The 27,631-nt window shown below is 50.2% G+C and overlaps 1 protein-coding gene across 4 annotated transcripts in view; it reads left to right on the forward strand.

The window, feature by feature from the left end:
- The window catches only part of LOC119964510, a 210,188-nt gene that overhangs the window by 176,814 nt on the left and 5,743 nt on the right, over positions 1–27,631 (forward strand). For 3 of the 4 annotated variants that reach the window (XM_038794087.1, XM_038794083.1, XM_038794085.1), the window contains 3 exons: positions 2,069–2,148; positions 12,510–12,613; positions 19,908–20,138. In XM_038794087.1, coding sequence (XP_038650015.1) covers positions 2,069–2,148; positions 12,510–12,613; positions 19,908–20,138 — 415 coding nt within the window. The remainder of the gene's footprint in view (positions 1–2,068; positions 2,149–12,509; positions 12,614–19,907; positions 20,139–27,631) is intronic. The other variant, XM_038794086.1, reaches the window with a different exon arrangement.

The raw sequence follows: 27,631 nt of genomic DNA on the forward strand, positions 1-27,631 counted from the left end.
GGGTCTGCTCCACCACTCACAGCTCACAATTGAGCCTGTTAGCAGCAAACATGGGAGTGAAACAGGCTATGAGTGGAGGAGGAGCCAACGCCGACAAATGCGAGTGTGTGAAGATATAACGACTCTGAAATGTTGGGCCTCCGCTCACCATACTTTCCTGTGGTTCCAGCCGCTTTCCTCCCAGCCCCAGTGCTCTGACCACATTTCCATGGCCTCGCTGCGTTCCCCACTGTTGTTTGGGCAACACGGTAGCACAGTGGTTAGTACTGTGGCTTGACAGTGCCAGGGTCCCAGGTTCGATTCCCAGCTGGGTCATTGTGTGTGTAGAGTCTGCACGTTCTCCCCATGTTTGCGTGGGTTTCCTCCGGGTGCTCCGGTTTCCTTCCACAGTCCAAAGGCATGCAGGTTAGGTGGATTGGCGATGATAAATTGCCCTTAGTGACCAAAAAGGTTCGGAGGGATTATTGGGCTACGGGGATAGGGTGGAAGTGAGGGCTTCAGTGGGTTGGTGCAGACTCGATGGGTCGAATGGTCTCCTTCTGCACTGTATGTTCTATGTTCCATGTTGCCGATCCTCTCAGCAGGCACCCACATTCTGGGGCCATCATGCCTCAGGCCTCACTCCAAGTCTCACTTCTGCTCCCCCACTCTAGTTGTTTTAGTGAGGGTGAGTGATTAAGTGGGTGAGTGAGTGTTCGGGTGGTTTTTGACATCCATGTTTAATGTTGTGTCAAACCAGGGGCTGGATTCTCCGCTCCGCCACCCCAGATTTCTGGTTCAGCACGCCGGCGGGATGCTCCGTTTCACCGGCTGTTCAATGGGGTTTCCCATTGTGGGGCAGCCCCACGCTGCCGGCAAAAAGGAGCATCCCGCCGGCAGATAATCCAGCCCCTTGCCTTTCCAAAATTTCCTCAAAGGCCACCCGAGTGTGAGAAAAAGGTAAATATGGCTTCCCCACGTGAAAAGGTTGGACAAGCCTAGACTCAATCAATGCGTTGTCTGAAATGGAAATTCAGCAGAGGAACCACCACAATGGGAATCTGCATCACACTGTTCTGTGAACTTAAACAATTTACTGGGGGAAGGGGGGATTTTTCACCCGCGTTCGCTGTGAGCACAAATGGCGATGTGTGCGTAAAATCCCACAAGAGATGGAAAGTGAGAACTGGCTCGGTCCTGTTTTCTGATTTTCCCCACCTTCCTTCAGTCAAGTAACGAGGTTGCCCCAAGGATGGGAATCTAATTTCAGTACATTTCATCCCATTAATGGGCTTCCACGCCATATTGTCCCCCACATTAGGATTCCCTTCTTGCCGACGTGGCATTATGTCAGTGAGGTTTACAGCTGATTTTTAAAAATGCGAACTAGGTGAAGTGAACTCGCCGAGGGCGCACAGATTGGCACGATCCCCAGAGGGAGAGGGACATGGCCAGGCAGTACTCTGGCACTGCCACCTCTGGCACTTCCCCCAGGCACCCTGGCACTGTGATAGGGTAGTGCAAGTGGACAAGGCCAGGTTGCCAGAGGTCAGTGCCAGGAGGAGGGGCTTCAGTTGTGGAGGTCCATGCGGGAGGTTCTCCATGTGCCCATGTCCCGGGTGAGGGGGGGTCCCGTTTTGGGGGTGGGGGGGGGGGGGGGTGGGAGTTCCCTGGGAGGGCGGGGGGGGGGGGGAAGAAGGACATGTGCATGGGGAGGGTTTCCACCTCAGTGGGGCAGTGGGGGGATTTTTCTTTTTAATTTTCTTAAGATCCAGGCGCCCCTTAGAAAGGGAGCCCCGATCTCCGGAGAGCCAACATTGCCAGCTCTATCAGGCCCCACCGTGCCAGCATGGTGGCGTGAGATATGTCTCCAGCATTTTCTTTCACAAAGTGCTGGAAAATATGGAGAGACAGCTGGCTGTACCAGTTTCCTCGCCTGTTAGAATGTTCTTTCAGTGAACCAGTGAAAACACGATGGGTTGTATGGCCTCCTTCTGCACTGCAAAGATTCTGTGAGATGAGACAAACCATAAGAATATTTGTAAGCAGGAGAACGTGTGCATTTAATCAGCTTTTATTTCTCATTTAGGCTGTGTCTGCTGCAAGTGCTGACTCAACAGAAAACCTTGGAACAACTGTAAAACAGAAGAAACAAACATGCAATGAAGGGTAATATGACAGTGCATTCATATAGTGGACTTGGCTGTGCAAATGAAAACTGTCCTCAGCTCAAATCTGTGCAAAATTGAGTCCAGTGCTCTGAATCAACCAGAATTGAGAATGAAAGTATTGGCCCAGAATTTTCTGGGAAAATAATGGCCAAATAAATGTGCATGCCATTATTAGTGTACAAATAAATCACAATTCAGACAGAGGAAGGGACACACAAATGAGCACAAATTGCTGAATAAATTGAGCAGCTTTCCTCTCAGCTTTACAACCTCCCCATGAGTTTCAAGAAATTACTACATTTTTGGTGTTGAAAGAAATTTAATGTGCCACAAAGATTTAGGACCGGTAGTTAATAATGTTCTGGTACGTAATAACTCTTCGAATGATGACATTTATGGGTCTGCAATGCAACCCAATCTCTTTGGATAAAAATGGAATAGTTGAAATTGTGGAGTCTCATTCTTCTACGTAGGAAATTATTCCTCAAGGCTCTTATTTTGAAAAATAAATCTTAATTTTCCTATTCCCCCTTTTTAAAATCTGATCTTTCGTTTCCCCTTTTCCTTCCACTTTCTGTGCCTAATTTAACTCTAATTCACCCTCTCACTTTCTCTACTTTTCCTTCTGTTTCCCTTTCTATCCTTCAATCTATTCTGGTTAAGGAATAGACCAATGGTTCCTCCAGTCACCAAGGTGACAGATGCCTTGCTGGCTTTGCTGTTATCAGCTTATGCTTGTTCAATTATTGAGCTGAAGGGTGCTAGAACAAGGTCTAATACCAGTGACATGTAGTGAAATGTCCTTTGTCCCGCAAATTCAAGGCCAATCATTTGTTAATAACGCTGTAATGTGCTACTTTTCAATATGTACTTATAAATTTGCAGGGTCTATAAAATGTTTCCTTGCCAATGTTCTCCCAACCCTTCCCCCTTGCAATCGTGGGTTGAGGTAGGAAACTGAGGTCAAGAGTGGCGATTACCAAGTGGGTGTTTAAAACTGGAGTCGGGTGGAGCATTCCTTTTCCTCCCATCTCCACGTTTAGGGACGTTGGGTGCAATTCTCCCAAAGGGAGGCAAACAGCCGACGGCGGAGTGAAAACCGGAGTGTTTAACTCCGGCGTCGGAGGCTGCTCCTCACCCCCTATTCTCCCCCCCTCCCCAAGGGGGCTAGGAGCGGCGGCGGGTGAATTCCGTGCACCGGGCCTTGACGCTTGCGTCAAAGCGCCGCGCCGGGAATGACGCGGCCAGCGGCGCCGAAGTAACGTCAGCCGCGCATGCGCAGGTTGGCCGGCTCCAACCCGCGCAAGCGTGGTTGCCGTCTTCCACTCCGCTGCCCCGCAAGACATGGCTGCTTGATCTTGCGGGACGGCGAAGGGAAAAGAGTGCGTCTTTTAGAGACGCCGGCCCGACGATCGGTGAGCACCGATTGCAGGCCAGACATCTGCTGAGCACGCCCGTTGTGCTCGATCCTCCCTCCGCCCCCCACAGGCCCCACACTCACCGGTTGCGCGCTGTTCACACCGGCAGCAACCAGGTGTGGTTGGCGCCGGCGTGAACCGGTCGGGTTCGGCAGGCTGCTCAGCCCATCGGGCCGGAGAATCGCCGATCGCCATGAGAAACGGCGAGCGGCCTGTCGCAAAACGCGACACGCCATTTTGGGGGTGGGGGGTGCCAGGACGGTGTGGCGTGATTCACCCGGCCCTCCTGCAATTCTCCCACCCGGCGTGGGGTGCGGAGAATCGCGCCTCACATGTTAATTCTTGGTTGCAGGCCATTCCTCATCCTGGTTTTCCTGAGCACAGACACAATGGTGTGGGCTCCCTCAGGGCAAAATAATTTTGGAGAGGAAACCTCAAGCTGGTGTAAATGTAAATATCTAATGCAAACATCAGGCATGGTTAAATAACAGCTCTTGGTTGTCATAATCCAATATGGTGGGCAGCACATTTTCAGTTAGTTGTATATACAAGCCCATCATTTTGAGACCTTAGATGGCCACATAGTCATTGATTTTCGAAGACATGGGACTGGATTCTCCGCCCCGCCAAATTTCTGCTTCACCCCGCCGGCGGGAGCTCCATTACGCTGGCCGGTCAATGGGGTTTCCCATTGTGGGGCAGCCCCACGCCATCGGGAAACCCCCATGCTGCCGGCAAAATGGAGCATCCCGCTGGAGGAGAATCCAGCTCATGGAGTCAGGTGCTGTGTAGCACACACAGAATAATTCTAGCTATTAATATTTAAGAGCAAAATTGAAGTAACACCTGGGATATTAGAGGTTTTGCCTGGGGTTGGCTGCTGACCACTAGCCCTGGCCCTTGGAGGCATCATATTGTCTGACTCATATTGTGATTATAAGGCAGAATCTGGTGGGCGTGAAAGTCAGCATGATTCCCGCTGGATGGCAGGACTGATCAATACGCGCAATCTTCCATTGCTCAAATCATTACTTCTGCATCACCAAGGAGCATGGTGAATCTCATAATAATAATAATATTTATTGTCACAAGTAGGCTTATATTAAAACTGCAATAAAGCCCCTGGGGGATGAGCAGGAAATTGCCTGCCTTGCCGTTACCTCATGGTTTGAAGACGCTGACACCATTACACGGACAGCCATTCAGTCAATGGAGGCCAGGAGTCTGCTCTAATCCCCCAGAGTCCATGCTGTGACAGCTCATACTGCAGAATGTGAGCAACGACATCCCAAAAGAGACAAGTACAGCGCACTTCTGGAATTTCACTTATTTCTGGATAAGAACACTTCCTATGATAAACCCATGGTTGGACCAATGATTGCCATTTGAGAGCCTATTTGCCAGCATCATGATCTTCCTGAGGCCCCGTTGCCTCTTGCTGCTCAGGCCCTTGCTCTTGCTGGCACTGTGCCAACCTGTAATGGGCCCTCCATCTCCTCACCTGGATGAGAACCATTACCAAGGCAGGGTTGCCTGCAGCCAAAATTATCGACATCTCAGTGGATCTGTGAATGAAATGAAGTGATAAATTTAGTGAGCATATCCTTTACAGGTTCCCCTCTATCTCAAAACCAGCAAGCACTTTGCCTGGCTTCCATCTTGATATGGCATCCCACTCCACCACTTCCAGGTGAAGGGCATCTTATAAGACCAGGGACGCGATTCTCCGACCCCCAGGCCGGGTGGGAGAATTGCGGGAGTGCTGGGCGATTCCCGCCACGCCACCACCGTGTGCGACACCTGGCCGCGCCACGTGCCGCTGTCGCCCGCCTCTCCCAGACGGTTCTCGCCGCCGTCTCCCGCTCGCCTCCGCTGCTCCTCCCGTCCTCCATCCCTAACCTCCTCGTTCCCCGCTCCTGGAGATGTCATGCACGTTTTGGCACCCCGTGCCCTCCTTCCGGCTCCCGGTTCCCTGCCCCCCGCCCCATCCCGCTGGTTCTCCTCTCCTGTCCCCCCTCCCTCCACGGTTCGCCCCCCCCGCCCCCACCCCACCCTGTGGTTCGCCTTTCTTTCTTCAGGTTTAGCCGCCCCACCCTCCCTCCCTCCCTCCCAGTCCCTCTCTCCCTTTCATGCCTTGGCTGCCCTCCCGTGACTCTTGACTAAGTTCCCCTGATTGTTGGCTACCTGGCTATTCTTCCCCTTGTTCGTTGGCCACAAACAGGTCCCGGAACAGTCGCGTGTATGGCTCTCATGTTCTGTGGAAGCCGTCGTCCGACCCTCGGATGGAGAATTTGATTTTCTCCATTTGGAGAGATTCCGAGAGGTCGGACAGCCAGTCTGCAGCTCTGGGTGGTGCTGCTGACCGCCAGCCAAACAGGATTCTACGGCGGGCGATCAGGGAGGCAAAGGCAAGGGTGTCCGCCCTCCTCCCCAGGAATAGATCTGGCTGGTCCGAGACCCAGAAGACCGCCACTTTCGGGCATGGCTCCACCCTCACTCCCACCACTTTGGACATTGTGGTGGTATGATTTGCATAGCTGTCTGCCATTGGTGCAGAACACCGGCTTACCATTGGCCCTGGTCGGTCATGTGCCTCTCGACCAATTGGTTAAGGCCAGTCATGTGACGGCTCTCCGATTGGTCGAGAGGCTGAGTTAACCACACCTCCATACCGAGGTATAAATAGTCAGAACGCCCAGTGGTCGTCCATTTACTGTAGTCGACCGGAGGGCTAAGTTCTAGCTTATTAAAGCCTAACTTTTGTATAGCAACTCGTCTCTCGTGCAATTGATGGCTCATCAGACATTGCCTCGAAGAAGGCTGTCCAGTACTCCACCAGTCTGGGGCAAGACCAGAACATGTGGGCGTGGTTGGCCGGGCCTACTTGGCACCGTTCACATCTATCCTCCACCTCCAGGAAGAACCTACTCATACGGGTTCTTGTTAGGTGGGTTCTATGTACCACTTTTATCTGTGTCAGGCTGAGCCTTGCGCACGTGGAGGTGGAGTTGACCCTATGCAGTGCTTCGCTCTAGAGTCCCCATCCTATCTCCATCCCCAGGTCCTCCTCCCATTTCTTTCTTGTTGCGTCCAGTACGGTGTCGGCCCTTTCTGTCAGTCGGTCGTACATGTCACTACAGTTCCCTTTATCTAGGATACTTGTGTCCAGTAGGTCTTCCAGTAGTGTCTGTCATGGCGGTTGTGGGTACGTCCTTGTCTCCTTTCGTAAGAAGTTTTTGAGCTGCAGATACCGTAGCTCGTTCCCCCTGGCTAGCCGAAACTTCTCTGTCAGTTCGTCCAGTGTTGCGATCCTGCCATCCGTGTATAGGTCCCTGACTGTCAGTGTCCCTCCGTCCTGTCTCCACCTTTTGAAGGTGGCGTCAGTCAGTGCTGGTGTGAACCTATGGTTGTTGCAGATGGGAGCTTTGTCAGACATTTTGGTCAGGCCAAATTGCTGCCGCAGTTGGTTCCAGGATTGGAGGGTGGCTATCACCACCGGGCTGCTGGAGTGTTTTTTGGGTGGGGATGGGAGTGCTGCCGTGGTGAGGGCCCGGAGGGAGGTCCCCACGCAGGAGGCCTCCTCCGCACGCACCCACTCGGCCTCTGGCTCCTGTATCCATCCCCTTACTCGCTCGGCTGTTGCGCCCAGTGGTAGAATTGTAGGTTTGGGAGGGCTAGCCCCCACGCGGATTTTGTTTTTTGTAGGACCTCTTCCCCCCCCCCCCCCCCCCCCCCCCCCCCCCCCCCCCCAACCCCACTTGCGGGTGTACTGGGTAGATCTCACGTTTGCTCATGTTGAGTTTGTAGCCCGAGAAGGCTCCAAACTCTTTCAGGAGCGCAGTGATCCCGTCCAAGCTGCTCTGTGGATCCGAAATGTAGAGGAGCAGGTCATCTGCATAGAGTGAGACTCTGTGCTCTTTGCCTCCCCTTTGGATCCCCCTCCAACTTTTTGCTGCCCTGAGCGCGATTGCTAGCGGTTCGATCGCTAGTGCGAACAGCAGCGGGGACAGTGGGCATCCTTGTCTGGTGCCCCTGTGCAGTTGGAAGTATTGGGAGTTGGTGTTGTTGGTCTGTACACTCACCTTGGGAGCGTTGTATAGGAGCTTTACCCAAGAGGTGAACCCTGTCCCAAGCCCGAACCGCTCCAGTACCTCTATGAGGTATTTCCATTCGAGTCTGTCGAAGGCATTTTCTGCGTCCAGGGAGACGATCACCTCTTGTGTTCTCTCCCCGGAGGGGGTCATTATCATGTTCAGCAGGCGCCTGATGTTCGAGGTAAGCTGTCTTCCTTTGACGAAGCCCGTCTGGTCCTCTGTGACCACCTCAGGTACACAGTCTTCTAGCCTTTTGGCTAGAATTTTGGCCAGTATTTTGGCGTCTGCGTTCAGCAGTGAGATGGGTCTGTATGACCCACATTCCGTTGGGTCTTTGTCTTTCTTAGGTATCAGCGAGATTGAGGCCTGCACCCTCCTACCCCTACCCTGCACCCCACCCGCTTACTCTCCCTTCTCCATTGCTCTCGTTCCCTCGCGCTGGGACCTGGCCTCCCAACTGGAGCGGTCCCACGGGCAGTGGTTTGCTCTTTGTTCTGGGTGTTCTTGCCGTGGCGGGGGCGGGGGGGGGCCTGGCCTTGCCTCGCCCCTCCCCATCCCGCCGTCGGCGTGTCGTTGCCCCTTACCAGGGGCCCCTCGTCCCTACCCTCGCTGGTGGTTTTCCAGCCCGTGCTCTTCGATGAACCTTTTTGCCTCAGCGGGGGCTGTTAAGAAGTGCTCCCTGTTTTGATATGTGACCCAGAGTTTTGCTGGGTACAGCATACCAAAACGCACGTTGCTCCTGTGGAGAGCTGCTTTCGCCCTGTTGAACTCAGCCCGTCTCCTGGCTATATCTGCCCCCAGATCCTCATAATTCGAATGGCATGGCCTTCCCATTTGCAGGCTCTATTTTTCCTGGCCCAGCGCACGATTGTTTCCCTATCCTGGTATCTGTGCAGTTTAGCTATGACTGCTCTTGGGTGGTCCCCTGCCTTGGGCTTCGGGTGCAGCGACCGATGTGCTCTGTCCAATTCTGGTGGGTTGTGGAAAGTTGTCTTCCCCACTAAGTTGCCCAGCATCTCAGCCACGTATGTCGTGGGGTTTCTACTCCCGATCCCCTCTGGCAGGCCCACTATCCTGACATTTTGCCTACTCGAGCGGTTTTCCTGGTCGTCTACCCTGCCCTTCAGGCTCCCCTGTGTTGCGCCCAGTGTCGCCACTTCCCTCTCCAGGGCCGTGACCCGGTCGCTCATGTCGGTCGCTGCTTTCTCCAGGTCCTTAATGGTCGCCTCCTGGGCTTCCAGTTCCTCCCCTTGGGCATCCAATTTCTCCTCCAGACTGGTCAGAGCCTGCTGCACCCCTGACATGGCCCTGGCCATTGCTGCCTGCACTGCGCCCTCTATTTCTGCTTTCAGGGCCCCAGGAAAGAGGGCACCTGTCTGTCCAGCTCTTTTTGATGCGGCGATACATTTGTTTCGCCGCTTCGTGCGCTGATTCGCTCGCCTGAGCTGGCTTGCCCCTTGTCCCGTCTGCTTCTGGTGCCCCCTCTCCCTCTGCCTTGGCTCACTTCTGGCATTTTTTCCTCCCCCTTCCCTTTCATCTTTTCTTCTCCCCTTGTTTTTCTTTTCCCCCCCTTTTCCACACCCTATTTTTATTTTATTTTAATTTTAATTTTTTTCTCTCTTCCCTTTTTCTTCTCTCTTCCCTTCTTTCCTTTACCACTTTATTTACCCCCCCCCCCCTCTTTTATGCAACTCCTCTCAGGTGGGCTTATTTTGGATGGGAGAGGAGAGTGTAAAAAGAGAGAAAATAATATATTTCCCCCTCCCCCCTCTCTTTAACAGTTTTCTTTTGGGTTTTGTTTTTGTAAAAGTCCTTTTTTTCTTCCTTTCCCCTCACTCAGCCAGGATAGAGAGAGAGAGAGAGAGAGGCTGGGAGGGGGGTGGGGTGGGGGCGGTTGGGTCGGTCCCGCTGCTCCGTTCGAGCTGCCGCACGTCGCACCCTCCCGGTGGGGGTGGTTAGGTCGCTGGTCGCTCCTCCACGCCCTCCGTACCGCCGGCAGGGCCCCGCTTCAGTCCTGGCCGCTGCCGCACCGCTCCTGGCCTGCGTTGGGGGGGGGGGGGGGGGGGGGGGGCGTGGACCTGCCGTCGCCGCCGCTGCCGCTGCCGCCGAACCGCTCCACCGCCGAGGGTCCTCCGCTCCATTTGACCGCTCCGCTCGCCGACCGGAAGTCGAATCCGCTCGCTGTTTCTAACAGGCGAGCGGTGATTCTCCGGCCCGGATGGGCCGAGCGGCCTGCCCAATCCGACGGGTTCACGCCGGCGGCAACCACACCTAGTCGCTGCCGGCGTGAACAGCGCGCGAACGCTGCGTGTGCGGCCTGTCAGGGGCGGGAGGGAGGATCGAGCACCAGGGGGGTGCTCAGTAGGAGTCTGGCCCGCCGATCGGTAGGCACCGATCGCGGCATCTCTAAAGGACGCATTCTTTTCCTCCACCACCTCACAAGATCAATCCTCCATGTCTTACGGGGCACCCACGGGGAGGACGGCAACCGCGCATGCGCGGGTTGGCGCCGGCCAACCTGCGCATGCGCGGATGACGTCATTTAAGCGCCGCCGGCCGCGTCATTTACGCGGCACCGCTTTGACGCGGTGCCAAGGCCCGGCGCGCGTAATTGACGCGGCGGCACTCCTAGCCCCCTGGGGGTGGGAGAATAGGGGGTGAGGAGCGGCCTCCGACGCAGGAGTGAAACACTCCGGTTTTCACTCCGGCGTCGGCACTTTGTCGCCCGCTGGGAGAATTTCGCCTCAGTGATGTATGTTACTCCTGTTCCACACACGGAAAGTGCAGATGGAAACTTTGCTCTTTGACCAGGGTGAAGGGAGCCATGTGTAAGAAGCCTCCCTTTGACATGATTCCACTTGTCTCCACTACCCTCAAGACTCTATCGGGCAGCACGGTATCATACTGGTTAACATGGTTGCTTCACAGCTCCAGGGTCCCAAGTTCGATTCCCGGTTTGGGTCACTGTCTGTGCAGTCTGCACGTTCTCCTCATGTGCGCATGTGTTTTCTCCGGGTGCTCCGATTTCCTCCCACAGTCCAAAGATGTGCAGGTTAGGTGGATTGGCCATACTAAATTGCCCTCAGTGTCCAAAAAGGTTGGGTGGGGTTACTGGGTTATGGGGATAGAGTGGAGGTGTGGGCTTGGGTAGGGTGCTCTTTCCCAAGGCCGGGGCAGACTCGATGGCCGAATGGCCTCCTTCTGCACTGTAATTTCTATGATTCTGTGATTCTACAGAGAGACCATTGACCTAGCAGCATTGAAAGACTAACCACATGAGTTCTTGCCAGCCATGATCATTCACCTGGGATGTTGGAGGTTTAGCCTTGGGTTGGCTGCTGTCCACTAGCCCTGGCCCTTGGAGGCATCCCTCCATCCCTGCCTCTGGCTGAAACAGATGGAAAATGTCACAGAACGAACCGCAACTCCACACCTTGCTGGATCTCAATGTTATGAAACCCAAGAGTGAGGAACAAGCCTGCTGCCACATGGGCTTCACCATAGAGAGAACACAGCTGAGCATGGTTTTCACCCAGTTTCCTAATAATTATTAGGCTGTCCATTTAGTCAGCCATTTGTGCTGACCTTGAACTCCATCCACCAGCAAAGACCCTCCTCCCACCTACTGACTAACAGTGAGGTCTCCGTCAGATGTGAAAAATGGTGTGCTTCACCTTCCAGACTCAATCCACGACATTCTACCCTCCCTCTGCCACCCACCAACTTCTCCCAACACCCGGACCTAACCAATATCACCATCCCCTCCCCTCTGTCACATTTGAACCTCCCACCATTAGCCTGGGCCCTATTACAATCCAGCTCCACATGCCTTCCCTCCTCTCAGAGCTGGCGCCATTATCGTTCCCATGCCCACCCTGACCCTGACCCCTCCTGCTATCTGAGCCACCTGCCCAGTGTCCTGCTACAAATCTTCCATGAGCAAGAACATTCACAATCCAAACTCTCATTCTACATCTGTCAGCCTACCACATTCAGCTTCCCCTGCTGACTATGAGCATTCACTCTTCTCACCAGTGCCCTGAGTTCACCCCCCCTGCACTCCCCCCCCCCGATACCCCCATCGACACCACCAATCCTGCCCTCTAAGACACCCTTTCCACTGATCCCCCCCACCACCCCCCAGTTCATCAGACACTCTTGTACTTCCCCAGACATCGTCCCTTCACCCCTCTTTCCCACTTAGCTTGCCTTGCATGTCCAGCCTCGCTGCAACAGTCGATATGAGCAAAATTATGCTGGGTTCCTAAGAAGGTGAATGCAGCATTCACTGACCTCAAAGTCATGGAAAACGCAAAGCTCACCAGGTGCATGCTATTTATATACAGTCATAAAAATGAGTGCTGTAAATTCTTGCTGGCGGGGAACTTAATTTGGAGGGCGAACTTAAATCTGGCAAGGTGGCCTTTTCATGAGCATGCATAAAATACTCACACATGAAAATGGATTTCCTGACTTTTTTTGTTGGGAAACTCGGCCCACCTTGAAAGTCAGGAAAACAAAATTCGAACAGTTTATTCTGCCATGGCGAATAAGATTTTTTGTCCCCCATCAAATTAAATCCCCCCCCCCCCCGTCACGATTCCCTTCATTGACAGGACCAAACGATTCCGTCCATGACATTTAAGACTTCCACAAATGAACTGGAGGTGCAATTTATTTTCAGATATTTTTCATATATGAGGGGAGATACAGAATTTTTAATCCCAGGCTATAATTCAATAAATGCAGACTGATGTTTCTTTTATGTGTGTTGTGAGCAGGAGAGTTTTGAAGTATATGATAGAGAATTGGTGCAATTAATATTGTGTTTTACCCTCTCACAATAGGCTTGAATGGCCAGACAGTTCATCATCCTATCAGTCGAAGTGTATGGAAGCATGGAAAAATATCTCCACAGAGACATCTGAACAAACAGAAGCAGTGGTAAAAAGTACAAAGAGAGAAGTTTAAAAAATAAAGTTAATGTTATTTTTTGGAGATGGTTCAGCAAAGAATTTGTGCACCCTTGCTCTCAATTCCATACTCCTTCCCAGCAGCTTGTTTCGCCGAAACGTGACAAAGCACAAAGCACATCCTTGATTCTATTATGAGTTTGAATCTACGTAATTTGGTCAAACAACATGACTTACTCATTTCCACTTACGTCCCTGTTTCAGCCCATTGATCCCTACATCTTACCAAGCCGCCTGCCACCCCTGTGCTTGTTGACTTGGCCTTAGAGCCCGTAGCACATTGATTTCAAAAATCATATTTGTATCCTTACCTGCAAACCCCTCCATGACTATACACAAGTATACCTCCATGGTCTCTCCCATGGCCTCCCTTCATCTCTACCTGTATGTTTAGTTCTTCCGATGCAGTCTACCTTATGATGCTCAGTAGCAGAGCTACAATGCAGTCTGGAATTCTGTTTCAATATCTAACTTTCTCCAATTTTAGAAAACACCTTGAAGTCCAGCTACTTCTTCCTGCAGATGTATTGATGAGGTGCTGTCTGAATGTGAGAGTTCTGTCAAGAGTGAAGCCCAGATTAACAGGTCGGGATCAGTCTCTGGTCATGTAGGATGATGCTCAGTTCCCTCTTAGTGCTGGCATTGTGAAGGTGGAATGTGCTATGGACTTTATTGGTGCTCACATGTAGGTACCATGTCTTACAGCAGTCGGCCAGCTTTGCAATATCATCATTTAATGCATCTTCCAGCTCAGGGAAAGTCTGACCTCGTATGCCACAGTGGGTTTTATTCTGCATGGTTAAACTCCCAGGACCAGGTTGGTGTAGAGTGCTCTTTCAGAGGGAGATGCAGACTCGATGGGCAGAATGTCCTCTTACGACACAGTAGGGATTCTATGATACATTTAATGATTCTACTCTATGATAAACATTCCAACCAAGCTGACACAATGGGGCTGCTCCAGCCAGCTTCGAACAAAGACAGCCATTTGCAGATCCTAATTTCCTATAATGGTGCTCATGGCCTCAGCATTAACTATTGGCTTCAAGAAGGGAGCCTTATTTAACAACCCAAAACCAGCATCACATGACCGAAACTGGGACTGTCTGATTTCCTTTAATTATCCAGCCTTTGGATGCTATGGTCAGTTACTGTTTGACATCTAATGAGAACAGGACTTCAGACAAAGAGCTGACTCTGTCTACCATCAAGCAGGTAGCAACAGAAAGAACGCTGGCCCTCACCTACAATGCAAACAACTGGAATATTGGAACTCATGCCTCCATGACAAACTCACTCCATATGCCGTCTCCCATCATGGAAGCCTTGCTTCTGGGAAGACAAGATCACCCTACAATCAGTCAGCCTCTCTTCTAAAGGGGCATTCCATTCGACTTTTGATTCTGGACTCTGGACTCATTGTAACACATAACTTGTGTTTTATTATGGTAGTGCCTTGAACCCTCTTCATTTTTTCTTATTCCCTTTTATCATGTGTGTGCAAAAGGGATGGGCGTTGCAAAACCCTTCTCGCATATGAATGTGTGCAAAAGTAAACCATCCCTTTTTATTTGATCTTACCTTGAGTTTGCTGTGCAAGTTATTCACAGAGGATTGGAACACTCCAAATTTAAGAGTTGGGGGGAAATATGCCACCATTTATAAAGGGGGAAATCAGAATAAAAACACCTTTCTGTTTATGGATGGGTAGTGAAAAGGGAAATCAGGGCAGTTTCAATTTCCCCCCTCTTGTCTGTTACACTCATGTAAAGAATTGGGCCAAGCAGGAGTGGGCCCATTTTATGAACGCGGGGAGGATATTGTCATAACTAGCAGCAGTTCCCAACTGGATGGTTTGTAGTACTTTGACCAGGTCAAGGTTGGTGAACGGGCCAGATCTGGAATTGCTCCGCTTTTCTTCATTGCTCTTTTTTCCAGTGGTGCCTTTCCCGTGTGAAGGAGATGGCTCACTACCTGATTGATATTTACAGATAGACGGCTTGGCGTTCATGGCCACTGGGCTGCACCAAGGTGGTCTAGTAGTCTCCAACATTTCCGAGCTGAGCAGGTGAAGTCCAGGAGCAATTTGTGAAGCAATTCCGGACATGCTGGCGCGAAGTCCGAGCAATTCCTGTCCCAGGGGATGTTCCAACTGCTGGGGGCCCAGTTTTTTTTCAACATATAAAAAGTAAGAGAGAGGCAAGAATAGAAATTGGACCACTGGAAAATGAGGCTAGAGAAATTAAATGAAAAATGAAATGAAAATCGCTTATTGTCACGAGTAGGCTTCAAATGAAGTTACTGTGAAAAGCCCCTAGTCGCCACATTACGGCGCCTGTTCGGGGAGGATGTTACGGGAATCGAACCGTGCTGCTGGCTTGCCTTGGTCTGCTTTCAAAGCCAGCGATTTAGCCCAGTGAGCTAAACAGCCCCAGAAGAAGTAACAGGAAACAAAGAAATGGCAGAGGAACTGAAATGTTATTTGCACCGGTCTTCATGGTGGAAGACACCAGTGGGATACCAGAACTCCAGGAGAAGCAGGGGGCAGAGGTGAGCGTAGTGACCATTACTAAGGATAAGGTTCTGTGGAAACTGAAAGGTCTGAAGCTGGTTAAATCACCTGGACCCAATGGACTACACCCCAGGGTTCTAAAAGAGATAGCTGAGGAGATTGTGGAGCATTGGTGGTGATCTTTCAGGAATCATTGAAGGCAGAGAGGTCACAGAGGACTGGAAAATGGCTAATGTAACATCCCTGTTTAAGAAATGAGGGCGGCAGAAGATGGGAAATTATGGGCCAGTTAGTCTACAATTGACTTGAGTCATTGGTGGTGTTGTCGCTGGACTAGTAATCCAGAGACCCAGGATAATGATCTTGGGACCTGGGTTTGAATCCCACCATGGCAGGTGGTGGAATTTAAACTCAATAAAATATGTGGAATTAAAAGTCTAATGATTACTGTAAAACCATTATCGATTGTCGTAAAACCCCATCTGGTTCACTAATGTCCTTTAGGGAAGGAAATCTGCCATACTTATCTGGTCTCGCCTACATGTGATCCAGACCCAAGCAATGTGGTTGACTCTTAAATGCCCTCTGAAATGGCCTAGCAAGCCACTCAGTTGTATTTGATCACTACGAACTCACAAAAAAGGAATGGAACCGGATGGTTGATCCATCCAAGCTGGATAAAACACCTGGACCCGATGGACTACACCCCAGGGTTCTAAAAGAGATAGCTGAGGAGATTGTGGAGCATTGGTGGTGATCTTTCAGGAATCATTGAAGGCAGATGGATGTGGAGAGGATGTTTCCATTTGTAGGAAAAACTAGAACCAGGGAGCACAATCTCAGACTGAAGGGACAATCCTTTACAACAGAGATGAGTGGGAATTTGTTCAGCCTGAGGTGAACCTGTGGAACTCTTTGCCGCAGAAGGCTGTGGAGGCGAAATCACTGAGTGTCTTTAAGACTGAACTAGGTAGGTAGGTAGGTTCTTGATTAATAGGGGGGATCAGGGGTTATGGGGAGAAGGCAGGAGAATGGGAATGAGAAAAATATCAGCCATGATTGAATGGCGGAGCAGACTCGATGGGCCGAGTATCCTAATTCTGCTCCTAAGTCTTTTGGTCTTAACACCATACAGCCTGGCAGTTGGAGCTGTTTGTAAGCAATCCACTCACCACACACTCACTGCAGCCACAAAGGTGGTTGGGAGTGCGAAGTGGACCCACAGCTCCATGCCAATGCGGAGTGCAGAGACGCCCTCTACCCCAGCACGGGCCGCAGATTCAAGCCTACCCTCCTGAACACTGGCTGTGAGGTGGTGGCAGAGGCAGTCAGCGCTGCCAGTCTCATCAGGCGACCATACGCAAATGTGTTACAAATAACTGGTGATTAGGGGAGAGATTATAGCCTACAAGGCATGAAGAGACAGGGAAGAGAAAGTGGCCAGGCAATAACTGATCAACGCCATTCTGGAGGTCGACAAAAAATATTCCGAGGCCCGACCGTAGAGCTTCTGGCAGAGAGGACAAAGCTGCAAAGCTGAAAAATGGGCTTTAACTCGCTATCCACCAGGAAAACAATGCACCAATTCTGCCAGACACCGGGGATCTTTTACAAGCACGGGGAAAAGGCTAGCCGCCTACTGGCTTAACTGCTGAGAAAGCAGGCAGCCACGAAGATAGCACAGTTGAAGAATAGAAGTGGCAGGCTGGTAATCGAGCAAAAAGAGGTCAACTGAGCGTTTGAGACCTTCGACTGACGGGGATGCGAAGTTGAAACGGTTCCTCGATGGACTGGACATGACAGTCATGGGGGATGATAGGCAGGGGGAAGGAGCTGGAACCATCAATAGGTCTTGGAGAGATCATGGAGAGTATCGGCCCCATGCAGGCGGGAAAGGCACCAGGACTCGACAGGTTCTTGGCGGACGTCTATAAACAATTTGCAACGGCCCTGGCCCCACACCTACGGAACATGTTCGCAGACTCGCTAGCAAGGGGCAACCTGCCTCCTACGCTAACACAGGCCACGATGTTGCTGATATCCAAAAAAGACAAGGGCCCGGCGGAATGTGGATCATATAGACCCATTTCACTGCTTAATGTAGATGCGAAGATACTTGCAAACGTCTTGGCCAAAAGGCTGGAGAACTGCATACCGGAAGTCCTCACAGGGGACCAGACGGGCTTTGTCAAGGGTAGGCAGCTAACTGCGAACATCAGGCGGCTGCTGAATGTGATACTGACCCCATCCGGGGTGGAGAACTCCAAAGGAGGTCATCCCCCTGGATGCAAAAAAGGCCTTCATCACGGGAGGTGTAGTTGGAGTCAATGGATGGGAGGCCAGTTCTGTGGTGGACGGGGCTGTGTTCACAACTCTTTGATGTTTCTTGCGGTCCTGGGCCGAGCAGTTGCTATACCAGGCTGTGATGCAGCCCGATAAGATGCTTTCTATGGTGCATCTGTAAAAGTTGGTAAGGGTTAATGTGGACATGCCGAATTTCCTTAGTTTCCTGAGGAAGTACAGGCGCTGTTGTGCTTTATTGGTGCTGGCGTCAACTTGGGTGGACCAGGACAGATTGTTTGGAGATGTGTACCCCACGGAATTTGAAACTGCTAACCATCTCCACGTCGGCCCCGTTGATGCTGACAGGGGTGTGTACAGTACTGTGCTTCCTGAAGTCAATGACCAGCTCTTTAATTTTGCTGGCATTGAGGGAGAGATTGTTGTCACTGAACCACTCCACTAGGTTCTCTATCCCACTTTCTCCGCAAGGAGACGGCAAAGTACCCCAGGACCCTGAGAGACACCCTACTAGAGGAGCTAATCAACATGACAGTAAGAAGGTGGGGGGGGGTCCAGTGGAAACATATACGGACAGTTATTGGACAGGGCAAGTCTACTGCTGGACGAAGCTAGATGGAAATGGGAGAATGAATTGGGGAAGGAAGTGGGGTGGGGGCTCTGGAGCGAAGCACTGAGAAGACCAACTCCACCTCCTCCGCCGCGAGGCTAAGCCTCTTGCAGTTTAAAGTGGTTCACAGAGCCCACCTGACCAGAACCCGAATGAGCAGTGCGAGGGGAGGTCTGGCCAACCACGATCATACCTTCTGGGCCTGTCCCAGACTTGTTGGGTTCTGGACAGCGTTCTTCGAGGCAATGTCCAAGGTTGTGGGACAAGGGTGGAGCCGTGCCCGAGAGTGGCAGTATCCGGGCTGTCGGACCAGCCAGATCTTCATAAGGGGAAGAAGGTCGATGCCCTGGCAATTGCTTCCCTAATCCTCCGCCAGACAATGCTGCTTGGCTGGCGAACAGCAGCACCACCCTCAGCTGCACAATGGCTGACAGACCTGTCGGAATTTCTCCACCTGGAGAAAATCAAGTACACCATCCGAGGGTCGGATGAGGGCTTCCACACAGCATGGGGGCCATTCATCAGCCTGTTCCAAGATCTCTTCGAGGCCAACATCGACTAGGAAGATGGGGTGGGGATAAGAGAGGGAGGAAGACAAGGGAAGGCACGCACAAGAAAAGGAGGCAAGGGGGGGGGGGGGGGGAGAGGAGGGAAGGGAACCCAATTAAGGTACAAAATGAAGCACGGGGTACAAGGGAGAGGAGGGGAAGGGCCACGCAGGCCATCCCCCACCCCCAACACTAAACAATAAAAAGAAAAAGCCCCAGCAGGAAGAGGTGGAACACAATACCTGACACCCAGGGCAGATGGCAACACTAAGAGGGGAACTGAACTACCAACGAGGGAAGGGGACAGGGGGAAGGGGAGGGACAGCGGCAGGGGGGGGGGGGGGACCGCATGTAAAAATCATTGTAAATATGACACAAACTTGTTTGTAAATATCAGATACACTTGAGCTGTTACTCTAAAAACTGGAAATATTCATTAAAATATTTTTTTAAAAAGTAAATACTTGTAGTAATTTCCGCCTGCGAGGCTTCCACCTGAGAGGAATGGAGCATCGTGGTAGGCGGAACATATTGCGTCCAACCTACTGATCACAGTTAAATGCATGCAAATGCAAATTTTGCATGCCGCCGGCATCGTGGGGCACAAACCTCATTATCGTTACCAGTGAGGGACCGGAGCATGGCGCCCGAATCAGCGCCAGGCACATAATCTGATTTTGGCCTGAGGTTTCGCATTTTCAGCGTCGTGAGGCAGAGAATATTACCCAAGGAGATGGGAGGGAAAACCATTGGGTGAGTCAGCTCGGTCTTGGCTTTCTTACCTCCTTGCAGCCAATTACAAAGTTGAACAGGTTGAACCCTGGGTGCAGTTTGATCACCTATGCCCTTAGTTGAGACAGTAAGAAGTCTTGCAACACCAGGTTAAAGTCCAACAGGTTTATTTGGAATCTCTAATTTTCGGAGCCCGGCTCCTTCATCAGGTGAGTGAGGAAGGAGTTATGCTCCGAAAGCTAGAGATTCCAAATAAACCTGTCGGACTTTAAACTGGTGTTGTAAGACTTCTTACCATGCGCAGTCCAATGCCGGCATCTCCAGATCTTAGTTGGGAATGCGCATTAGCCTTTGGGAAGCTAATAAGAGAAATAGAAAAATACTTGATGAAGACACATGAGAAATAAATTGGAGGATAGATTCTTGGGAAAATAATGGTGTCTTGATAAATGCAATGGAAGACCTTTAAACGTTTTGTGGGGAAGATGAGGTGATGAGTTTGCAGTGGTAGCAAGAGTAAAATGGGGGGAAAACATTGCTTTGCAAATTACTTCAATTCTTGTTTTCAGGTGCTAATGACTCACTCAAGAAGCTTCTACTGAAAGATCAAACGAGAAAGGAGACCCACAAAACACTTTCCATCATACCACTCGATGGTGGATTTGCAGAATCATGCACAGTTGAGTCAAAGAGGTCTTTACCATACAAGTCAAACCCCGATAATGCTCCTCAAAATCTTCAAAAGCACAAAATAGGCAGAAAGAAGATTTCTACTGGCCATTCGCTCAGCGAACAAACAGGTGAAAAAACTCCTTTCCCTAAAATAATTTTAAGGAACTTTACACCTCCGTATCTGTGATAATAGAATCACTGTCAAAGATATTTTAATTCCAGTAAACTATCAGTTAATCATTTTGGAAATAATTGCTCTATTATAGATTAAGATTCACCAGTTCAGCCATTTCCAATATCAGTAGAGTTGAACAGAACTGAGGTATATCGTCTCATCTATCACTATGCACTACAAGGGGGCAATGATGGACACAGCAGAATAAATATTGAATTTTAATATAATTAGAACACATTTTGTGTATGATGAGACACCAGACAATTTTCATGACTTGGAACAATTTAAGTATTTTGGGTTTGCTTCCTGGGTTCTTTTTTTTCCCAAAATATACTTTATTCACCAATTATCTGAAAGGTCATTACAAAAGGGGGAGGCGGTGGCGCAGTGGTATTGTTGCTGGATTAGTAATCCAGAGATCCAGGGTAATCCTCTGGGGACCCGGTTTCGAATCTCACCACGGCAGATAGTGGAATTTAAACTCAATTAAACATCTGACCGTGAAACCATTTTCAATTTCTGTATAAACCCATTTGGATCACTAATGGTCTTTAGGAAAAGACAGCTGCCATCCTTACCTTGTCTGGTCTACATGTGATTCTTACATGCCCTCTGAAATGGCCTAGCAGCCTATTGTATTCAGCCGCCATGAGGAAAACACAAAGGAATGAAACCAGACTGGCCACCCGGCATCGACTTAAGCACCAGAAACAACAACGGCAAAACCAGCCCTGTCAACACTGCAAAGTTTTCCTTACTGACATCTGTGGGGTTTTGTACCAAAATTGGGAAAGCTACCTCACAGATTTAGAACATAGAACTGTACAGCACAGTACAGGCCCTTCAGCCCACGATGTTGTGCCGAACTAGTCTGAAACTAAGATCAAATCAATCTATTCCCAATCATTCCAATGCACTCCATATGCCTATCTAATAACCGCTTGAAAGTTCCTAAAGTGTCCGACTCCACTACCATAGCTGGGAGTGCGTTCCACGCTCCAACCACTCTCTGAGTAAACCTACTTCAGACATCCCTCCTATATCTCCCACCCTGAACCTTATATTTAATGCCCCCTTGTAACAGCTACATCCACCCTAGGAAAAGGTCGCTGAACGTCCACTCTATCTATCCCTCTCATCATCTTATACACCTCAATTAAGTCACCTCTCATCCTCCTTCGCTCCAATGAGAAAAGCCCAAGCTCCCTCAACCTTTCCTCATAAGAGCTACCCTCCAATCTGGTAGCATTCTGGTAAATCTCCTTTGCACCCTTTCCAATGCTTCCACATCATTCCTATAATGAGGTGACCAGAACTGCACACAATACTCCAAATGTGGTCTAACTAAGGTCTTGTACAGTTGCAGCATAACCTCATGGCTCTTAAACTCAATCCCCCTGTTGATAAATGCTCACACACTATATGCTTTCTTCATGGCTCTATCCACTTGGGTGGCAACTTTCAGAGATCTATGGACATGAACTCCGAGATCGCTCTGCTCCTCCACATTCTTCAGAACCCTGCCATTAACCCTGTAATCCGCATTCAAATTTGTCCTACCAAAATGAATCACCTCACACGTATCAGGGTTAAACTCCATCTGCCATTTTTCAGCCCAGCTCTGCATCCTATCAATGTCTCTTTGCAGCCGACAACAACCTGTCCCAGACACCACCATCACTAATCCTGGTCATAACCTGTCGCACAGGCAGGACAGGCCCAGCCGAGGTGGTGTTACAGTGGTGTGCAGACATGAGGGGGTTGCCCTGGAATTCCTCAACAATAATTTTGAATACCGTGAAGTCTCATAGCACCAGGTCAAACATGGACAAAGGAAACCTCCTGCTGATTACCATGCATCGTTCCACCCTCAGCTGATGAACCAGTACTCCTCCATGTTGAACACCACTGGGAGGAAACACTGAGAGTGGCAAGGGCACAGAATGTACTCTGGGTGGGGGAGTTCAATGTCCACCATCAAGAGTTGGTAGGTAGTATCACCACAGACCAAGCTGGCCAGTTACTAAAGGACAAAAGTGCTAGACTGAGACTGTGGCAGGTGGTGAGGAACCAACAAGAGGGAAAAACATACTTAGAGAACAGTACATCACAGTACAGGCCCTTCGGCCCATGATATTGTGTCGACCACTTATCCCAATCTAAGATCAACCTAACCTTCACCCCTTCAATTTACTGCTGTCCATGTGCCTGTCCAAGAGTCGCTTAAATGTCCCTAATGACTCTGACTCCACCACCTCTGCTGGCAGAGCATTCCACATACCCACCACTCTCTGTGTAAAGAAACGACCTCTGTCACTTTCCTCCAATCACCTTAAAATTATGTCCCCTCGTGACAGCCATTTCCACCCTGGCGAAAAGTCTCTGGCTATCCACTCAACGCATGCCTCTCATCATCTTATACACCTCTATCAAGTCACCTCTCTTCCTTCTTCATCCATGATAGTATTAGTACATAGAACATAGAACAGTACAGCACAGAACAGACCCTTCAGCCCTCGATGTTGTGCCGAGCATTGTCCGAAGCCAAAATCAAGCTATCCCAATCCCTGTCATTCTGGTGTGCTCCATGTGCCTATCCAATAACCGCTTGAAAGTTCCTAAAGAGTCCGACTCCATAGCAGGCAGTCCATTCCACACCCTAACCACTCTCTGAGTAAAGAACCTACCACGGACATACCTCCTATATCTCCCACCATGAACCTTATAGTTATGCCCCCTTGTAACAGCTACATCCACCCGAGGAAATAGTCTCTGAACGTCCACTCTATCTATCCCCCTCATCATCTTATAAATCTCTATTAAGTCACCTCTCATCCTCCTCCGCTCCAAAAAGAAAAGCCCTAGCTCCCTCAACCTTTCCTCATTAGACCTATCCTGCAAACCAGGCAGCATCTGGTAAATCTCCTTTGCACCCTTTCCAATGCTTCCACATCCTTGCTATAGTGAGGTGACCAGAACTGCACACAATATTCCAAATGTGGTCTCACCAGGCCGTGTACAGTTGCAGCATAACCCCGCAGCTCTTAAACTCAAGCCCTGTGTTAATAAACACAAACACACTATCGGCCTTCTTCACAGTTCTATCCACTTGAGAGACAACCTTCAGAGATCTGTGGACATGAACCCCAATATCTCTCTATTCCTCCACATTCCTCAGAACCCTGCCTTTGACCCTGTAATCCGCATTCAAATGATTTCTTCCAAAATGAATCACCTCGCACTTATCAGGGTTAAACTCCATCTGCCATGTTTCGGCCCAGCTCTGCATCCTATCAATGTCTCTTTGCAGCCTACAACAGCCCTCCACCTCATCCACTACTCCACCAATCTTGGTGTCTTGGCCTTCTCCTTTCTGATTGCACGGCGGCGAATTCTGCTGGAGTGCCAGTCGGCATCGCCACCAGGGGTAGCGGCTTGGTTGGGTTACCTGTACGACTTTCTACGATAAGAGAAGATAAAGTATGAGTTAAGGGGCTCTTCAGGGGGGGGTTTGATGAAAGGTGGGGGATGGGTTTGTGACCGTGTTTGAGGGGATGTTCGTCAAAAAAGAAAAAGAGGGAAACTCTGTGTGGTGATCCACCACTGTATATATGTGTGTGCCTGTATTAGGGGATGTACAGCAGTACCTGTATTACAGGTTTGTCGGTAGCCCCTGCCAGCTAGCTCCGCCCACAGGGAGCAGTATAAATATGTATGACATCTCCTGAGCTGCCATTCTACCAGCTGCAGTCGAAGGATAAACATCTCACGGTAATAAAGCCTCTCTTGTATTGATTTGAGTCTTTAAGTGCAATTGATAGCGCATCACTCTGTACAGACTGCATAGTTGACTATTGGGAAGCATGTTTCCCGGGGTGTTTGTCCGCTGTAACCTGTTTTGATACATGTTTGTAATAAAATAAAAAAATGTTTAAATGTGCATCTCACTCTGCACTCTCTTTTGCCTCTGAGAAGATAGCCCATAATCAGAGGGAAAGGACTAGAATGGGGGCAGGAGGCCAGAGATCTGAGTCCTCACCCCCTCTGAAGAATGGGCCCTCGTGACTAACAGAGAGGTCGGCCTGTGCCAGAGATGTGAGGATCCACTGTCCCTTCATCCAGATGACTTGTCTCAAGTGAGTTGTTGATGTCTCACAAAATTATCCTTCCCTTCTGATAACATGTCCATTGTCTTGCAGGATCACCATCTGATGAGGTCGGCTACCACCGCTCCTCTGCCCACCCCCCCCCCACCTCCACCCAAGAGACCTTGGGGGAGAGCTCTGAAGAGAACACCGACAATGTGACACAGCAATCACCCACACCTTCCACCAGTGCAGAGACACATACCTCGCTTGGTGACATTAGTGGACAGTACTCGCAGGTACCAACTGTTGAGCACCACATTGTTGTTGATGCACATTATTGGAGGCAGTGACATCCAAGGGAGACAGCAGTCGGATGTCTGCTGGATCCCAGGACTCAGCTGGACCCCAGCCAGATGTCGAGCCTCTGGACAAGGTTCTCCCTGAACTGATGCACAGCCATGATATTCAGGAGGGAGTGTCAGCGACATTCCAGCGACTGCAAGGCCGATTGGAGGAGTCCCAAAGTCTTCAGGCGCAGGAGATAGTGCCAGTAATGCGTGGAACCAAGGCCAACACTGCTAGGGTGGCAACTACAGTGGGAAGTCTGGAGCACGCCGTCCTCGCTTTAAATGGTTGTGTCCAAGGCATGGCTCAGTCTGTGACGACCATGGCTGAGGGCCTTGACATCATGTCCCAGTCCATAAGGGACATATCCCAGACACAGCGTGGCCATTGCCAAGGCACTCCAGAGCATGACCCAGTCACTGAGGAGCATTGCTGAGGACATGGACACCATGGTGCAGACAATGGGGCACCTCGAGGAGTGGCAGTGCTAGAGGACAGTAAGAAGTCTTACAACACCGGAAGGAGCAGTGCTCCGAAAGCTAGTGTTTGAAACGAACATGTTGGACTTTAACCTGGTGTTGTAAGACTTCTTACTGTGCTCACCCCAGTCCAATGCCAGCATCTCCACATCAGTGCTAGAGGAGTCGGGGGCTTCTGGAGCTCACTCCAGCTGCCCCTCCATCCACTGGAGTCACGCAGGGACCTATGGGCACCCTCAGAGAGGAAGAAGCACTGAAGCCCAACCCAGGGCCTTCCACCAAGAGACTAAGGTGGTCTTCTGTTCTTCTGAAACCTCTCTCCTGACATCGGCACATCTCAATGGCAGCGGGCAGAACAAGGCGGCACATCGACCCCTGTGGCAGTGGTAAGTCGGCCGGGGCTTCTGGACCAGGCCCTCCAGAGAATGTCTGCGAAGGGCATTAAAGGCCACAGAACGCAGAAGGCAGCAAGCTGCCTCCAACTCTGATGTGCATCCTGGGGACACACCTAGATGTAACAGTAGACCATGGAAGATCAAGAAGATTTGGGAACATCGTGGGTCTGCCAGAAGGGGTGGAAGGGCTGAGGCCGACGGAGTATTTTGCCACGATGTTGGCGAAGCTATTTGGGAAGGGAGGAGATCCCTCTTGATATGAACTGGATCGGGCTCATAGGTCGTGGAGGCCTATACTCAAGGCAAGAATAGTGACTTAGTTTCCGTAGGTAGCGCGTGAAGGAGAGGTTCCTGTGCTGGGCAAAGCAGAAGCGGGACGTGCAGCGGGCTGGAGTTGGTATACGCATATACGAGGACTTTACGGTGGAAGTGGCGAGGAGGCGGCCAGCCTTCAGCTGAGTGAAGCCAGCACTGTATAACAGCAAGGTGCGGTGCGGCATAGTGTATCCAACTAAGTTGAGGGTGACCTACGAATGCAAAGACTTTTATTTTGAGACAGTGGAAGTGGCGGAGGTGTTTGCGAAGGCAGAAGGGCTGTGGCAGAATTCAGAAATGGGACTGAGGACTGGTCTTGTACTGAGGGTAGAGGGTTGGTAGGAGAGTATGTAGCTGTATGTAGCTTTATCTTTTCACTGCATGTTGTTGTATGTACTAAATGTCTATTTGGACAAGGTGAGAGTTGGGACTTTCCTTTGCAATTATGGTTCTTTGGGGCTTGTGTGTTTATGCAGGGGTTGTGTGTTGAAGGGGATTTCTTTATTTCCCTGGGACCAGGCAACGGGGAAGGAGACCCAGGTGGGGGCCTCCACACTGGCTGGTTTAAGCCGGCCAGTGAACGGGAGTGAGATGGGGGAAGGGGCTGCGGCCATCAAAGCCTGGTAGAACAGGTTTCGATGAGCCTAGCTGGGATGAAAAGTTGGAGGAAGGGACCGATACTGGGTGAGGTGTTTTCGAGAGGAAGTGGAGGGGAGGGGTCTGGGAGGGGGGTGGGGAGATTTACAATTCATGGGTGTCATTAATTGTACACTTTTGGGGATTAGGTGGCTTTGAATATTAGCGGGGTGGGCTTAGGGGGTGGACTATATATGTTAATGGTGGCCATAGGCAATTCATGTTTCCTTTTTATTGTGTTTTTAAAATTTGATGCTTATATTGTCATGCGGGCTGTTATTTGGGGGTTGGTGGGAGGATGAGATTGTTGTTGTTAATCAGGGGTTTGACATTGTTGTTGTGTTCTGCTGCTTCGTGTAGCATAAGCTGCTTCCTTGATGTATGCTTTGACAAGGGAATCTCCGGACTATGAAAGGAGTTCAACTTGTTTATTGAACTATTAACACAGTTCTTAAATGAGTTTGACTCTCTGCTAATCTAGCTGTAGTAACTCAGTCTATCTTTACCAGCCTGCTCTAAGCCACATGTTGGGTGCGATGCTGTTGATCAACCCTGATGTACTCTCTAGATGTTTGTGTGGAAAGAGATAGAGCATGTGTGCCCAGTCCTTTTGTATGGGTTGTGAAGGGCCCCCTTGTGGTAATGCCACCTCTAGGTGTCCTGATTATCCATTGGTTGTGTCCTGTTGTAATGACCCATTGGCTGTATGTCTGCATGTCATGACATCGCTGGGGTGCTCCCTCTAGTGGTTACTTAGTTGTAGTGTATTTACATTAACCCCTTGTGTATATACAGTGATGCATATCCCCTGTTTTCGTGTTACATATTTTCTGTACTAGGTTAAAGAAAATTGAACAAAATAGGTAGATAAGCGATGACATGTTCAAGTCATGATGACAGTGATGATTATACAATACCAAATAATATTTATGAGTCCAAAGTTCATGAATTTAAATGGTCGAGTGGCTTACTTGTTTTGTTATTGAAGTATCGATGTTGATGTTGTCATTTCCTTGTGAACGCCGTCAGTGTCCCTGTGCTTAAGGAACCAATAAGTCATCAGGAGGTGTTCAAATGGTCAAATCACTTTTCTTCGATGCTTGTGGTAGCGATTCTTGAAGTCATCTTTCCTGTCTGACCTGGACTGGTGTCTGTGTTTGCGGTACTAATGCCGTATGTCAGCTGCCT

This window comes from Scyliorhinus canicula, chromosome 4 (genome assembly GCF_902713615.1).
Source record: "Scyliorhinus canicula chromosome 4, sScyCan1.1, whole genome shotgun sequence".
NCBI classification, from domain to species: Eukaryota; Metazoa; Chordata; class Chondrichthyes; order Carcharhiniformes; family Scyliorhinidae; genus Scyliorhinus; species Scyliorhinus canicula.